The sequence below is a fragment of the Heteronotia binoei genome, chromosome 9 (genome assembly GCF_032191835.1).
Source record: "Heteronotia binoei isolate CCM8104 ecotype False Entrance Well chromosome 9, APGP_CSIRO_Hbin_v1, whole genome shotgun sequence".
Classification (NCBI taxonomy): Eukaryota; Metazoa; Chordata; class Lepidosauria; order Squamata; family Gekkonidae; genus Heteronotia; species Heteronotia binoei.
Genome location: NC_083231.1, coordinates 123,015,202 through 123,032,801, shown reverse-complemented (window position 1 = coordinate 123,032,801; position 17,600 = coordinate 123,015,202). Strand labels below are relative to the sequence as shown.

Below are 17,600 nucleotides of genomic sequence, written 5' to 3'. Positions count from 1 at the left end.
CTCCTAAGCAATCAGCAACAATCACTTTCAATCACCTTCACCTTCAGCCCACTCTGTCAGACGATGGAGGTTCAAAGTAAATGGGCTTCCATTTGTTACAATGTTAAGACGTTTATTTGATAGCTCAAGGTTCTGGACAAAGGAGCATTGAAACTGATACCAGTTGGCGGGAAAAGCAAGGCTTTAAGCAGTGTACATCAAAGGATTTCTAAACAATACTACATTCTCACACTTCTAGGATACATGTAGCACCTTCCCTTCCTCTTATCACTGGTGGTTCCTTTTCTCACGGAGGAGCCCTGCTGGCTCTCCTTGAGGCACGCTATCATCAAAGGGCTGTTGCTTTTGTTAGTACTATGAAGGAGAATTCCCAGCAGGGGTTAGTAACATCTCTGGCTCTACTTTGACATGCAAGGCCTCTGTTTCATGGTTAGTGGCAAATGCTCAAAATGGGGTTAGTCATGTCAAGCCATACGTTGCATTTCAGTAATATTTATCATAACACGGTATTAAGATTCTCCAGTGTCTGACACACTCAACCAAACAAAGAGCAGTTCCCCAGCTACCACAACTCAGCTGTCTCAGCTTATCTCAGAGCTGCTCTGCTCTGCTCTCCCTCAGACCTCTCTGAGATGTGCTCAGCCTTTGGCAAGGTGCAGCTTAAAATGCAAAGAGGGTGGGGTGCACTGCCACTCCTAAGCAATCAGCAGCAATCACTTTCAATCACCTTCACCTTCAGCCCACTCAACCAAACAAACAGCAGTTCCCCAGCTACCACAAATCAGCTGTCTCAGCTTATCTCAGAGCTGCTCTGCTCTGCTCTCCCTCAGACCTCTCTGAGGTCATAGGAACATCCTCCAACAGACCCTCGCGGAGCAACCCAGACAATGCAGGAGTCCAATTGCACCTTTAAGACCAACAAAGTTTTCTTCAGAATGGAAGCTTTCGTGCGCTCGAAGCACACTGCATCGGACAACAGGAATGGCAAACAGTCCTAAGTATAGAGGAAGTGGGCAGTGAATTAGCATGCATAATCATGGAAATGTTTGTTAGCAGATTAAAAGAAGCACCATTTGGGGTCTGGTGATCGTTAGTTTGTTGACTGGGCTGCATCAACAAGGGGGCAACAAAAGTCAGAATAGCAGATTGATGTCTATGTGAAGCGCCATAAATCAGAGTCGGTTGTAATGTTGAGACCGACAAAGCTTTATTCAGAATGTAAGCTTTTGTGTGCAGAAGCGCCCCCCACCAGAAAAAAGCGTGAAATGGCAAGCAGACCCAAACGTAGAGAAAACGGGCAGCGAGCCAACACGCAGAGTCATGGAAATGTTCCCCAGCAGACCCAAAGAGTCATAAGTTGGGGTCCGGTGCCCACCAGTTCATGTCAACCCAGACAATGCTTGACTATCACAGCCGGCCCCATATACAAACTTCCTATTTCTGGAGAGCCAGTTTGGTGTAGTGGTTAAGTGCGCGGACTCCTATCTGGGAGGACCGAGTTTGATTCCCCACTCCTCCACTTGCACCTGCTGGAATGGCCTTGGGTCAGCCATAGCTCTGGCAGAAGTTGTCCTTGAAAGGGCAGCTGCTGTGAGAGTCCTCTCCAGCCCCACCCACCTCACTGGGTGTCTGTTGTGGGGGAGGAAGGTAAAGGAGATGGTGAGCCGCTCTGAGTCTCTGTTCTTGAAAGGGCAGCTGCTGTGAGAGCCCTCTCCAGCCCCACGCACCTCACAGGGTGTCTGTTGTGGAGGAGGAAGGTAAAGGAGATGGTGAGCCGCTCTGAGTCTCTGTTCTTGAAAGGGCAGCTGCTGTGAGAGCCCTCTCCAGCCCCACCCACCTCACAGGGTGTCTGTTGTGGGGGAGGAAGGTAAAGAAGATTGTGAGCTGCTCTGAGACTCTTCGGAGTGGAGGGCGGGATATAAATCCAATATCTTCATCTACCTCACAGGGTGTCTGTTGTGGGGGAGGAAGGGAAAGGAGATTGTGAGCCGCTCTGAGACTCTTCGGAGTGGAGGGTGGGATATAAATCCAATATCTTCATCTACCTCACAGGGTGTCTGTTGTGGGGGAGGAAGGGACAGGAAATTGTGAGCTGCTCTGAGACTCTTCGGAGTGGAGGGCGGGATATAAATCCAATATCTTCATCTACCTCACAGGGCGTCTGTTGTGGGGGGGGGGAGGGAAAGGAGATTGTGAGCTGCTCTGAGACTCTTCGGAGTGGAGGGCGGGATATAAATCCAATATCTTCATCTACCTCACAGGGTGTCTGTTGTGGGGGAGGAAGGGAAAGGAGATTGTGAGCCGCTCTGAGACTCTTCGGAGTGGAGGGCGGGATATAAATCCAATATCTTCATCTACCTCACAGGGCGTCTGTTGTGGGGGGGGGGGGGGGAAGGAAATTGTGAGCTGCCCTGAGACTCTTCGGAGTGGAGGGCGGGATATAAATCCAATATCTTCATCTACCTCACAGGGTGTCTGTTGTGGGGGGGGGAAGGAAATTGTGAGCTGCTCTGAGACTCTTCGGAGTGGAGGGCGGGATATAAATCCAATATCTTCATCTACCTCACAGGGCGTCTGTTGTGGGGGGGGAAGGGAAAGGAGATTGTGAGCTGCTCTGAGACTCTTCGGAGTGGAGGGCAGGATATAAATCCAGTATCTTCATCTACCTCACAGGGTGTCTGTTGTGGGGGAGGAAGGTAAAGGAGATTGTGAGCCGCTCTGAGACTCTTCGGAGTGGAGGGCGGGATATAAATCCAATATCTTCTTCTTCTCTCTTCCCCAGCGCACACCTGGTTTGGCGCTGCCATCGTTTTAACACCAAGTTGATCTATTTATTTATTCCTCGGGATTTCTGTCTTGCCCTACCCCGCAAGCAACAACAGTGCTGACATAATCTTTAACTGGAAGACTGACAATGTGCATTCTATGCCTTCGTTTGAAATGGATAATTGAGAGGATCATACTTTATCTGCAATCGAGATTTGCTGATGCTGAAGGCCCCGAATGGTGATTCCTTTAATCTGCTAACAAACATTTCCATGATTTTGCATACTAATTCACTGCCCACTTTCTCTATATTTAGGACTGCTTGCCATTACATCCTACTATCTGATGAAGAAGAATTGCAGATTTATACCCCGCCCTTCTCTCTGAATCAGAGACTCAGAGTGGCTTACAATCTCCCATATCTTCTCCCCCCACAACAGACACCCTGTGAGGTGGGTGGGGCTGAGAGGACTCTCCCAGCACCTGCCCTTTCAAGAACAACCTCTGCCAGAGCTCTGGCTGACCCAAGACCATTCCAGCAGGTGCAAGCGGAGGAGTGGGGAATCCAACCCGGTTCTCCCAGATAAGAGAGCTCTGGCTGACCCAAGGCCATTCCAGCAGCTGCAAGCGGAGGAGTGGGGAATCCAACCCGGTTCTCCCAGATAAGAGAGCTCTGGCTGACCCAAGACCATTCCAGCAGGTGCAAGTGGAGGAGTGGGGAATCCAACCCGGTTCTCCCAGATAAGAGAGCTCTGGCTGACCCAAGGCCATTCCAGCAGGTGCAAGTGGAGGAGTGGGGAATCCAACCCGGTTCTCCCAGATAAGAGAGCTCTGGCTGACCCAAGACCATTCCAGCAGGTGCAAGTGGAGGAGGGGGGAATCAAACCCGGTTCTCCCAGATAAGAGAGCTCTGGCTGACCCAAGGCCATTCCAGCAGCTGCAAGTGGAGGAGTGGGGAATCAAACCCGGTTCTCCCAGATAAGAGAGCTCTGGCTGACCCAAGGCCATTCCAGCAGGTGCAAGTGGAGGAGTGGGGAATCCAACCTGGTTCTCCCAGATAAGAGAGCTACGGCTGACCCAAGGCCATTCCAGCAGGTGCAAGTGGAGGAGTGGGGAATCCAACCTGGTTCTCCCAGATAAGAGCGCTCTGGCTGACCCAAGGCCATTCCAGCAGCTGCAAGGGGAGGAGTGGGGAATCAAACCCGGTTCTCCCAGATAACAGAGCTCTGGCTGACCCAAGGCCATTCCAGCAGCTGCAAGGGGAGGAGTGGGGAATCAAACCCGGTTCTCCCAGATAACAGAGCTCTGGCTGACCCAAGGGCATTCCAGCAGGTGCAAGTGGAGGAGTCGGGAATCCAACCTGGTTCTCCCAGATAAGAGAGCTCTGGCTGACCCAAGGCCATTCCAACAGGTGCAAGTGGAGGAGTGGGGAATCCAACCCGGTTCTCCCAGATAAGAGAGCTCTGGGTGACCCAAGGACATTCCAGCAGCTGCAAGGGGAGGAGTGGGGAATCCAACCCGGTTCTCCCAGATAAGAGAGCTCTGGCTGACCCAAGGCCATTCCAGCAGCTGCAAGCGGAGGAGTGGGGAATCCAACCCGGTTCTCCCAGATAAGAGAGCTCTGGCTGACCCAAGGCCATTCCAGCAGGTGCAAGAGGAGGAGTGGGGAATCCAACCTGGTTCCTTGAAAGGGCAGCTTCTGGGAGAGCTCTCTCAGCCCCACCTACCTCCCAAGAAGCCTGTTGCGGGGGAGAAAGATAAAGGAAATCGTGAGCCGCTCTGAGATTTGGAGTGGAGGGCAGGGTATAAATCCAATATCATCATCTTCTTCTTTCCCACCAGCAGGGTCTGCAGCCCTGCTCAGATACCCAGCATCCAAACCCTAGGCTGTTTTCCTCACGAACAAGCCCCATTAAATTCAGTGAGACTTGGGGGCTGAAAGTCCAGCAGAGTTCTGTAACCCTTTCATCCTTTTAAATATATATATATCAGAGTTCTGCAGTGGTTAAACAGCTGGATCCAAGTCCAAGCTTGCAGTGTCTGCTCTGCAATCTTGTTGGTCCAGTGACTTTCTAGTTTTCCACCCCCTCTGCCTATGGAGGGTGGCAAAGACTCAGGAACTACCTCATACTTTCCCCTTGTGGTTGAAAGAACCTCAGGGGAGGGTATTTTGAGTTGGAAAAGGACCAGAGCTTTTTTTTTTGTTAGAAAAAGCTCAGCAGGAACTCATTTGCATATTAGGCTGCACCCCCTACACCAAGCCACCCTGTTCATTCGTAAAAAGCCCCCCGGAAAGGACTCGCTTTGCCTCTTTCCACGCTCAGAGGCGTCTCAGCCCAGGATACTTGTGATGAAATGGATGAAAGAAAGCTCCCCATAATGCAGTTTGAGCATTATGCCCCAGGTACCCGAGAGCAGACTTAGTCAGTTGGGAAGAAAGGCAGCTGCCTCAGACCCTGTGCTGGGGGAGGGGTGGACTGCAGCCCCACCCCCCTCAAAGGAGGGGAAAGAAGAAGAAAAAGAAGAGGAGCAGAGTTCTGCCGCTGTTTGTACCTGCCTCATCTGGAGATCGGGCAGCTGGACTTTCTGGCAGCCACAGTCGCTTTTGCTCACCTCTGTGAGGTAGGGGAGAATGGGGGGGGGGATTGACTGTGGAGCCCCATCCTGCACTTTTGCACAGCCCCCCCCTCCCCTCCCGAAGAGCCCCAGAGTGTTAAAGCTGCAGTACTGCAGTTCTAAGCTCTGCTCACGACCTGAGTTCAATCCCTGGCAGAAGCTGGGCTTTCCGGTAGCTGGCTCGAGGTTGGTTCAGCCTCCCATCCTTCCGAGATCGGTCAAATGAGTCCCCAGCTTGCTGGGCGGGGGGAGTGTAGATGACTGGGGAAGGCAATGGCAAACCACCCTGTAAAAAGTCTGCCATGAAAACGTTGTGAAAGCAACGTCACCCCAGAATCGGAAACGACTGGTGCTGCCACAGGGGACCTTTCCTTCCCCCTCCCCTCCCAAAAAAATCACAAAAACCACCCCTGCAGGGATCCTCTTATTTGCCGTCAACACCCCCGGTCTGAGAAGCAGCTCAGGATCGCCATCTGCTGTCTGCCAGGAAGATTGCAAGGAGAAGTTTTCTTGCTTGATGGGACCAAAAACCATCCGACTTTTACCTCGTATTTACTTTGCTTATTCATTTAGGGTTTTATTTATGCCACTTCTTTGGGAACCTATCGGAGGCAGCTTGCAAAATAGAAATATTCAGTCACCCCGGTCTCTGATGGGCAACTTAGATGTGATGTGGGAAATCTATACTCTTTTGAAAAAGTCTGCTAACAACATCGGTTGGTTTTTGTGAAAGCTGACAATGTGGTTTCGAAACAGGGTGGTCGTTTTCGCACTCACCTCCAGCCGGCGCGACCCCCCTCTTCACCGCGCAGGATCTGTGCGGATTTCGCACTAAATGCCGCGGAGCAGCCTTTTGCGCCGGAAACTCCCGTCGCAAAAGCCGCGCAAACGCCAAACTGCTTTTTGGCGATTTACGTTTGAGCGGCTTTTGCGCCGGGAGTTTCCGGCGCAAAAGGCTGCTCCGCAGCATTTAGTGCGAAATCCGCGCAGATCCTGCGCGGTGAAGAGGGGGGTCACGCTGGCTGGAGGTGAGTGCGAAAACGACCGGTGTGTTCTGCTTAATCCTCACCCACCCATGCCTTCTCAGATGTAAATACATCCCCCCCACACACCAGATGAAATCTGTTCCACAGTACAATAGCCAGTGTCTTGTCCTTGAACATATGAAGCTGCCTTCTACTGAATCAGACCCTTGGTCCATCAAAGTCAGTATTGTCTTCTCAGACTGGCAGCGGCTCTCCAGGGTCTCAAGCTGAGGTTTTTCACAACTATTTGCCTGGACCCTTTTTTGGAGATGCCGGGGATTGAACCTGGGAGCTTCTGCTTCCCAAGCAGATGCTCTACCACTGAGCCACTGTCCCTCCACCGTCCTTATCCACCAAGAGATCTGCAGCTGAAGAGGTCTGGTTTTATTTATGAGATTACTATCCTGTCCTTTTTCATTTTAAAAAAGCACTCCGAACAGCTTATAAAAGAAAGACTGTTGGGTGAATAAAAATAACCATTAATTTAGAGTTACTAGATGTCCTCTTTTTAGAGGACATGTCCTCTTTTTTTGGTGCACGCCTTCAATTATTTAGCCTAAATAAATCGATTATAATTGTTGCTATTTAAAAGCAAAAAAGGTTAGGAATATTCCTAATTAGTAGCAATTATCACCACTTCAAGAGGAGGTGCATTTGATATTTGTCATAGGGACTCCTTATTTGAAGGAGTCAGTCAGGAAAAATGTTCTCTTTTTTGCTTTTCAAAATATTGCAACCCTACATTAATTCAAGCTCACATAATAAGAGTAAAATAACAAAAGGAATAAAGCAAAGTAAATGATAGCTTCACACACACACACACTGCTGAACAGCCCGTCCAAACCTAGCTTAAAGCCCTTGGAACTTTGAATATAGGGAAAGAAAGAAAGAAAGAAAGAAAGAAAGAAAGAAAGAAAGAAAGAAAGAAAGAAAGAAAGAAAGAAAGAAAGAAAGAAAGAAAGAAAGAAAGAAAGAAAGAAAGAAAGAAAGGAAGGAAGGAAGGAAGGAAGGAAGGAAGGAAGGAAGGAAGGAAGGAAGGAAGGAAGAAAGAAAGAAAGAAAGAAAGAAAGAAAGAAAGAAAGAAAGAAAGAAAGAAAGAAAGAAAGAAAGAAAGAAAGAAAAGATTAAAAAAAAAACTCATCACAACCAGCCAATATTAGAAAAGTAGAGCAAAATTCAAATCCAGCAGTACCTTACAGATCAACAAGATTTCCAGGGTTTAAGTCTTCAAGAATCAAAGCCTATTTCCAAAGAGAATACCCCCAAAATCTTGCCGGTGTCTCAGGTGTGGCTGGACTCGAACCTTGCTCTTTTACTGCATACCAACCTCAGCTACAAACCTGAAACAATCTTCTTGGGAAGGGAGTTCATTTTGGCCCCCTCCAAAGCACACAGACACCCCGTCCACAAGCAATTAAGGTACAGTCTCCAAAGTCTTGCCAGTTGGAGTGTAACTTAGTTGTGTGCAAATATACTGGAATCTTGCGGTGCTCTGATATATTGTTGGAAAGCTGGTCAAAGCTGCTAGAGAAACGGGGGAATATAAAGTAGGTACTACCTCATTGCTGTGTTCAAGAGTGCTGTGTTCAAGACTGCTGTGTAGAAGACATATTTGACGACTTTGGAATTGAACTGCTACGACGTGGTTTCCTCAGGAGCCATTGAACCGAGGATTCCTCTGAAGCTGAAGGACTATTGGTTGATATTTAAGACTGAATCTTTAAGTGTTTTCACGTCTGTCCTTCTGTATACCAGGATATGTTAATAGAGGAGATTTTGTATAGGAGTGAATTATAGCATTTTTCAGTAATTCAATTGTTCTTTGGTTTGAGGCTGGTTGTCATGGAACCTTGGGTTTTTCTCCTGTAACTCTCTACCGTGATTCTCTTTTGGTCTGCACAATCCCAGGTGGGGGGAGGGGAACCCCCAGTTTGGAGGCCCTCCCCCTACTTCAAGGTCACTAGAAAGTGGGGGGTGGGGAGGGAATGTCTGCCGGGCACTCCTTTTATTCCCTGTGGAGACTGATTTCCCACAGGGTAAATAAATAATTGATTTGTGGGTATCTTGGGCTCGGGGGGCTGTTTTTTGAGATGGAGGCACCAAATTTCCCGCATAGCATCCAGCGCCTATCCTTAAAACACCCTCCAAGTTTCAAAAAGTTCGAACAAGGGGGTCCAATTCTATGAGCCCCCAAAGAAGGTGCCCCCATCCTTCATCATTTCCAATGGAGGGAAGGCGTTTAAAAGGTGTGCGGCCCCTTTAAATGTGTTGGCCAGAACTCCCTTTGCCGTTCAATTGTGCTTGTTGCAACTTGCTCCTGGCTCCACCCCAATGTCTCCTGGCTCCACCCCCAAAGTTTCCTGGCTCCACCCCCAAAGTCCCCAGATATTTCTTGAACCGGACCTGGCTGCCGTCCCTAACACTGTGTCAGAATTCCAGTGGTGCCCATATGCTCCCAAAGGCCAGGGGACGCCTACTCTAACCCAACACCAACTTGCCTCCCTTTTTGACAAGATATACACCCACCACTCCTGCCTCAACTTCAGCTAGATAACATAATGGCTGCAGAATTTGAACAATTTGGTAGACTTGCTTCAACATGCCTGTAGGAGAAATGTTTTCGATAGAGACTGATAAAGTAATTGACTGTATTTGAGGTACTTTATGCAATTTGCTATGAACAAAGAAAATACATGTGCTTTCTCTGATAGGGTTTTTGCTAAATTAATAACCTAATTTGTGCCTGTTATAGCTCTAAGTTAATTTAATCAAAGTTAATTTAGTCAAATTTGAGGATGAGACAGTCTGATTTGTGTTTAAGAAGAATTGTTTAGTTGTACAATGCTTTACTAGTTTATTAAAAGAATTATTCTTTTTTTTTTCTTTGTCCTGGTAAAAGAAGAAAGGAAGGTAACATTTAATGGAGATTTTTATACTTGTAGGTAGAAAGATTAGAGTATTATATTGAGAGATGGGATCATAACTGATACATTTGTACTGGTTTCTGGTTTCTGTTTTTCCCATTCTGTATGTCCCTTTTCCTCTCTTTCCCCTTCTTTTATGTATACTCTGCAATGCTTCTGTCTCGTAGTAGTTAAAAACCAATAAAACTTTTTTAAAAATCAACTTCAGCTCCTCAGCCTGTAAAATAGGAATAATTGTGCCCAGCTGTATGTGGTGAACGACGTTCCCTCTAAGCTGCGGGGTCTTGTGAGCAACAATTCTGCTTTGTGAGCTGCTGGCATTCAAGCTGTGAGCTCCTGCATCAACGAGAGCGCTCTGGGGCCATTTTTCCTGAGTTAAGACAAAAATGTGTGAGCTGGAAGCTAAAAAATTGTGAGCTAGCTCACGCTAACTCAGCTTAGAGGGAACACTGATGGTGAAGCTGAGCAAGGCCTGGCTGTCAAACATGGTGAAATTCCATTGATAATTGTTTTAGGGTCCTGCCTAAACCTGGTCTGTGAAGTATCATGGAGGATCCAACTTTGCTAGCTTGTTATTCTTTCCCTCCCCCCCCCTCATCTTGCTTTATGGCTTATAATTAGAAGTAGTGAGAACTGAAACCAAGTAATCAGCACCTTCCCATACATTCCTGTAAGGGAATAAGAGACATCTGGGAAAGCAAGGACGGAGTCCTGATAACACTATGGGAACGTAGACATTTATGATAGTTTATGTGTGAATGCTACCCCGCAACCCCATCCCTTGGAATCCTTTTGAAGTAAGCCGTAAAAGTATTGTATCAATGTATTATCAGCATTACTCTCAAGAACCTGTTACACCAAAGTATCGGTCTATCAATAAACATAGTCTTTGTATCAACTTCGACTCGTCATTGAACCTGCATGCTTGACAGAAGAAGAAGAAGATATTGGATTTATATCCCGCCCTTCACTCCGAAGAGTCTCAGAGCGGCTCACAATCTCCTTTACCTTCCTCCCCCACTGTAAGGTAGATGAAGATATTGGATTTATATCCCACCCTCCACTCCGAAGAGTCTCAGAGCGGCTCACAATCTCCTTTACCTCCTCCCCTCCCCCACAGCAGACACCCTGGGAGGTGGGTGAGGCTGGAGAGGGCTCTCACAGCAGCTGCCCTTTCTAGGACAACCTCTGCCAGAGCTATGGCTGACCCAAGGCCATGCTAGCAGGTGCAAGTGGAGGAGTGGGGAATCAAACCCAGTTCTCCCAGATAAGAGTCCGCACACTTAACTACTACACCAAACCGGCTCTCCACCGACAGGCCAGACCCCGGCCCCAGGATAGACAATACATGCAAGCCAAGGAAACGGAGAAGGAGATTTGGATTTGCTGCTGGAAGCCATTGCGGGGCTCGTGGCTCTCGACCTCTACTGACCTGGTAAGAGCTGGACGACACCTTGGCTTGCTTCTGCTTCTCCTGGATCTTCTGTCGCAGCGGGATCAGGACCAGCTCCACCACCCCAGGAGAGCACTGAGCGATCTTCCGGATCACGTCTTCCGGGACAGAGAAGTTCAGCTTATTCAGTACTTTCCTACAAAAGGAGGGACGTCAAGGAAGAGGGCAAATGGGGTTGTCTGCAGCCCACGCTGCATGTATAGTTGAGGGTTTCCATGGCAGAGCCTAGAACTCTCCCAGAAATTCAGACGACAGGTAGTAATTTCCCTGGAGAAAATGGCTGCTTTGGAGGATGGTGGATGGTGGCTCAGTGGCAGAGCATCTGCCCGGTAAGCAGAAGGTCCCAGGTTCAATCCCCGGCATCTCCAACTAAAAAGAGTCCAGGCAAATAGGCGTGAAAAACCTCAGCTTGAGATCTTGGAGAGCCACTGCCAGTCTAAGTAGAATAGTAGACAATACTGACTTTGATGGACCAAAGAGAGTCTGATTCAGTAGAAGGCAGCATCATATGTTCATACGGTGGATAGCATTATCCTCTGCCGAAGTCCGTCTCTTCCCCAACCCCCGCCTTCCCCAGAGTCTGCCACCAAATCTCCAGGAATTTCCCAGCCCAGAGCCGGCAAATCTAACTGCATGCTGGGTGTGTAGCCCTGGGCATATCTCGGCCCTGTGGAGTTACAACTCACCCCCGGGGCTTTGAGAGCTGCAAGAAAATGGGAACTGATCTCCCTGTGGAGCAGGCGTGATTCTGAAGGTATTCTAAAAGTCAGTTGTAGCAAACCAGGGTGCGATCCGCAGAGAAGAGAGCAGACCACAGGGGAACAAGGGCTTCAGGACCGACATTCAAACACGAATTTCCCTAGCTGGCACTGACCATCTAGCAAGAGAATCTTCTCTTGAAGGTTCCACATATGCATTTATTTACTACTTTCAGGCTTCATTTTGGGCAGGAGCGGAACTCCAGAACCTCTAAATTTCATTCCGCTCTTTCGTTCTTACCCCACCCTTCACCCCAAATACTTGCTTCCGGGCTCCATTGTTCAACCCCCCTGGGAGAATTTTGCTGAACTCTTAAGATTTGACACTAAGACCCCCGTGGCGCAGAGTGGTAAAACTGCAGTGCTGCAGTCATAACTCTCTGCTCACAACCTGAGTTCGATCCCCACGGAAGCTGGGTTCAGGTAGCCAGCTCAAGCTCAGCCTTCCATCCATCCGAGATCGGTAAAATGAGTCCCCAGCCTTGCTGGGGAGAAAGTGTAGATGACTGGGGAAGGCAATGGCAAACCACCCCGTAAAAAGTCTGCCGTGAAAACGTTGTGAAAGCAACGTCACCCCGGAGTCGGAAACGACCGGTGCTTGCACGGGGGACTACCTTTACCCTTTTTTTTTTTTTTAAGATTTGACAAACTTTCTAATATTTTCCCCCACCAAATGGAGAAATAACCAAAACCTATAAAGCAGACCGATGGAAATCTTCCTCACGCCGCTGTGGCCACAGAGGAGAAAGTCATTTTAAAAGTATGATGGGAGGAAGGTTTTATGATGATAATTATAATTCACGAAGCATTTTCAGGTAGATGCTTGAGCTGATATAATTTCGTGCCCCTTCTGGTGATGTCGGGGGTGTGGCATATGCAAATTAGTTGTGCAAAGGAGCTCCAGCACCTCTTTTTTCTACAAAACAACCCCTGACGGCTTTATTTATATCTCCCCTTTCTTCCCCGTGGGGGTTCAAAGTGGCTGTCATCATTTCTACCTCTCCCTTCACAACAACCCTTTGAAGGAGGGCGGGCTCAAAGTATGTGACTGGTCTGAGGTCACCCAGCCGGCTTCCGGGGCGCAAGCAGGGATTTGACCCCAGATCCTTGTCTGACCACACCACGCGGGCTCTCTGGAAAATTTACACTCACTGAACCTGTGGCAGTGCCCCGATTCAGAATTTTCCCCACAGGATACTCACCTGTTCAGGTGCCCCCAGTTGGACAGTTTCTGCTGGCTCGAGTTAGCCGGGACGTAATTGTGCATTTCCACCATTTTGGGGAAGTAAAACTTCACCACTTCAGCGGCCAAGACTGGATGGGGGGGGGAAAGGAAGACATGGAAACAGCGGGTGATGAATCTCCCCATCCCCCCTCAAAAAAGGGGGGTACCCGAGGCACCTCCCTCCTCCGGCCCACCTTCACACAGGCTGCTTTGCCCATCGCCTCTGGAGTCTACACGGAGTAAAAGCCAAAACTTTAGATTCCCTAGAGCCTGGAGATCTCCTGATGTTACCACTGACCTCCAGAGATCAGCTCCCCTGGAGAAACTGGCTACCTTGAAGGGTGGTCTCTGTGGCATTCTACCCCACTGAGGCCCCTCCCCTCCCCAAACCCCGCCCTCTCCCAGCTCCACCCCCAAAGTCTCCAGGTATTTTCCAACACAGAGCTGGCAACCCCACTTGACACGGAACTCCCGGCGTCGCTGCTTCTTAATTCAAAGTTTACTTCACTCTCCAACTTTCTCCCCTCCGTGTTATCCTCACAACAACCTTAGGCCAAAAGTGTGTGACTGGCCCAAGCTCACCCAGCGAGCTTCCATGGCAGAGTGGGGATTTGAATCCGGGTCTCCCAGTTCCTAGTCCAGGGACCCCAACCCCTTTTTGAGCCTGTGGGCTCTTTTGGAATTCAGACACAATTTGCTCAGTGCGGCCACAAGATGGCTGTCCCAGGAGGCACAGCCAACCACAAAATGGCTGCCGTGCTGGCAGTTCCTGCAAAGCAACATTTTTTAAAATCTGCGCAGCCAGACAAATCTACTTTGTAAATACACTTGACTGATACCAGGAAAAGTGCCCACAGACAGCACTCTGGGGACCCTACTCCTAGCTTGGCACTTGAGCTCGTACATCAGATTGGCTCAGTGTAGTAGTCTAGTTTCCGGTCATACAGTGGCTGGAAAGCCAAAGCTGTGAACGGCACTGTGGTCCAACTGAGGTAAATGAGGCAGAAAAAGGCTGAGGGGGTAGAATGGGTGGCCACCCCATCCTGGACCGTCCTACTGTAAGGGGACAAGACAACCCCCATCCATTAAAAAAGGTCCTTGCAAATGAAAACTAGCGCAGCAGGCAAAGAGGACAGTCAGAGCCAAAGGTGGCCAAACTTGCTTAATGTGAGAGCCCCGCAGAATAAATGTCAGATGTTTGAGAGCCACAAAGCATGAACATAGTATGTTTGAGGGAGGAAGGGAGGAAAATAGATCGGGGAGGGAAATGGAAAGAAAGCAACTTAAATGCATTCTCCAAGCTACCACCTGGCTTGGCTTGGAAAAGTGATTTAAAGAGAGAAATGCCTTCTTTGAGCTGACCGACGGGGTGGCGGCGGCTTTGAGAGCCACACAAGATGTATGAACATGTAGCTCCTGAGCCACAATTTGTCTACGCCTGGTCAAAGCTTTCTCCCCTGTTGTGTTCTCTTTCTATCTACGGGGAGGTTTCTATGTAAGAAGAAGAGAAGAGTTGGATTCACACCCCGCCCTTCACTCAGAGCAGCTTACAATCCCCTTTCCCTTCCTCTCCCCACAACAAACACCCTGCGAAGTAGGTGGGGCTGAGAGAGCTCTCCCAGAACTGCTCCTGAACAGAACAGCTCTGTGAGAACTTGCGACTGAGACTGCTGCCCATTTCCACAAACTAAGCCTCCATTCAAGGAAAAAGACATTCCCCCACCCACCCTCAACTCAGCTAGCAACTCTGTCCATGGTTTTCTGCTTCTAAATTTTAGCCTCACAATACCCCTGCGAGGCAAACTGGGCTGAGAGAGACCGACTAGATTAAGGTTGCTTTGCGACAGTGTGGGGATTTGAATCTGGCTCTCCCAGGTGCTAGCCTGACACTCTATCTCAGGGGTGCCAAACTTTCTTAACGTAAGAGCTACATAGAATAAACATCAGGAAGGAAGGAAGGAAGGAAGGAAGGAAGGAAGGAAGGAAGGAAGGAAGGAAGGAAGGAAGGAAGGAAGGAAGGAAGGAAGGAAATAGATGGGGAGGGGGAGAGAGGTGGAAAGAAAGCAACTTTAAATGCATTCTCCAAGCTACCAGTCAGCTTGACTTGAAGTGATTTGAAGAGACGAATGCCTTCTACAAGCCAGCCAATGGAGTGGTGGGGACTTTGAGAGCTACACAATATGTGTGAAAGAGCCACATGTGGCTCCCGAGCCACAATTTGGCCACCCCTGGGTTAGAGTAATAGCCTAGGCTCTGGGGACCCAGGTTCAAATCATGGCATGGAAGCCTGCTGAGTGACTTTGGGCCAATCACATACTCTCAGTCTAAGCTGCCTCACAAGGTTGTTGTGAGGAGAAAATCAAGGAGAGGAGAATGATGTGAGCCCCTTTGAACCCCCATCGGGGGAAAAGGGGGGGGGGTCTACATGAAGCAAACAAAATAAATAAATGTGAGGATACAGATGGAGACATAAATGAAGAAAAACCATAAATGATAAGTGTGCAGGGCAGCGCCTCATAAAGTTTCCAATCTAAATTCCAAACAAGGGAAGGACCTGGGGTTGCCACCTCCAGGTGGGGAAAATCCTGGAGATTTGTGAGGTGGATCCTGGGGCGGGGGTTGTTTTGTGCATGCGTGTAAACGTTATAAATTCCTCCTTCCAAAACAGCCATTTCCTCCAGGGGAAGAGATTTCTGCAGCCTGCAGATCAGTTGTCATTCTGGGAAATCTCCAGCTACGGTTGCCAATCCCCAGTTGGGCCACGACAAAAAGAAAAAAACTCTCCATGTAAAATGCCATTTTAACTTGTTGTGAACAATAAGCATCAAAATACAAAACGAATAATATCAGTACATATCACCAAGTCAAAACCTCATGCGTTACTCAATGCTCCTACTGTCCTTATGTGGCTGAAAGCCACCAAGTAACATTCAGTCCAGTGTTAAAAGTAGGTGGTCCAACGGAGAACCCGTCCGCTTTGCAAGCCGTTTCGGATCTCAGATCCTTCTCCCAGGGACCATTCTTATAAGTGTTGTACAATTTCCCAGGTCCAGTGGTGCCAAAAGTATTCCTAGCTTTCTCTAATTAACGTGCATAACAGCAGGAACGCCATTGTAAGTACTATCCTTATTAGCAATGCAGACGTCCTGCATTGCTGATAAGGATAGTACTTACTATGGCGTTCCCTCTATTATGCGTGCTAATTCGAGAAAGGCTCGCAAAGCGGACTGGATACTTATTATTCACAACAAGTTAAAATCACATTTTACACAGAGAGCTTTTTGTTGTTGTTGCGGCTTAGTCTCTCCTCCGTGGTCCCGTTTACATTGTGACGAAATCCCCAGGTGGGGGCAGGGGACCCCCCAGTTTGGGGGTCATCAGAAAGCAGGGGGGGAGGGGAGAGGGAAATCTGCTGGATACTCCATTATCCCCTATGAAGACCAATTTCCATAGGGTATAATGGAGAGTTGATCGACGAGTATCTGGGGTTCTGGGGGGAGGGATGCGCTGGAGCATACGTAGCATCCAGTGCCTCTCCCTAAAATACCCTCCAAGTTTCAAAAAGATTGGAATAATAATAATAATAATAATGATGATGATGATGATGATGATGATGATGATGATGATGATGATGATGATGATGATGATGATGATGATGTTTTTATTTATACCCCGCCCTCCCCACCAAAGCAGGCTCAGGCGGAACATGGGATCCAATTCTATGAGCCCCCCCCAAAAGCTGCACCTATCCATTATTTCCAATGGGGGGAAGGCATTTAAAAGGTGTGCTGTCCCTTTAAATGTGATGGCCAGAACTCCCTTTGGAGTTGAGTGATGCTTGTCACAACCTTGATCCTGGCTCCACCCCGCAAAGTCTCGTGGCTCCACCCCCAAAGTCCCCAGATATTTCTTGAATTGGACTCGACAACTCTATCTCCAGGCACCACCTGGAGGTTGGCAACCATAGGAGGAAGCCAGAACCCGGGCAGGCAGAGACACCAGAGCAACTGCATGCATGCCAACCGCCCTTTCTCCCCCTGCCAAGCAACCCACTCCCTCAAAAAGAACCCCCCCCATCCCCAGGTCCCCCCTTTCCCTCTGCCCCCCCACCTCCATCGCTGAAGTCGCGGGCAATGTTCCTCTTGGGGCGAGAGAGGGGGATGGCGTCCACCCAGCTGTACAGATCCTGCAGGGTCTCCTCGTCCAGCTCCCCGTGGGCCATGCCTGACGGGCCCTGCCCCCCTGAGCTGCCAGCACCAGCCCTCTCTCTCCCAGCTGGCCAACAGGGCTGGGGGCGGCCATATTGTTTGCATTCGCTGCCATGGTGACGGCAGGTGCGGCAGGGCCAAGGGCATCCTGGGAATGGTAGTTCAGTTGGGCTCCCAGCAACGGCCATGACAACAGCGGGGTTGCTAGGCGACGGGATGCATCTTAGCGGCGCTTAGCAACGCAGCCGCAGAGAGGAGAGAGGCGGGACTGAGGTGGAGCCTGGCTTGGGAAATGCCTGGGGGTTTGGGGAGGGGAAGGGCCTCAGCTAGGGTTGCCAAGTCCCATTCAAGAAATAGCTGGGGACTTTGGGGGTGGAGCCAGGAGACGTTGGGGGCGGAGCAAGGCTGTGACAAGCAGAATTGAACTCCAAGGGAGTTCTGGCCGTCACATTTAAAGGGACAGCACACCTTTTTAAATGCCTTCCTTCCATAGGAGATAATGAAGGATAGGGGCACCTTCTCTTAGGGCTCATAGAATTGGACCCTCTGGTCCAATCTTTTTGAAAACTGGGAGGTATTTTGGAGAGAGGCACCTGATACTTTACTGCAAATTTGGTGCCTCTAC

At 49.1% G+C, this 17,600-nt stretch overlaps 1 protein-coding gene across 1 annotated transcript in view; it reads right to left on the bottom strand.

Annotated features, from left to right (window-relative positions):
* Positions 1-16,999, bottom strand: part of SPEF1 (sperm flagellar 1) — a 34,586-nt gene extending 17,587 nt beyond the window's left edge. Inside the window, exons 1-3 of the mRNA XM_060247218.1 lie at positions 16,878-16,999; positions 12,745-12,856; positions 10,764-10,920 (exon numbers count right to left, since the gene is read on the bottom strand). Of these exons, the coding sequence (XP_060103201.1) occupies positions 10,764-10,920; positions 12,745-12,856; positions 16,878-16,989 (381 nt within the window). The 5' untranslated portion in view covers positions 16,990-16,999. The remainder of the gene's footprint in view (positions 1-10,763; positions 10,921-12,744; positions 12,857-16,877) is intronic.
* Positions 17,000-17,600: the final 601 nt, after the last annotated feature.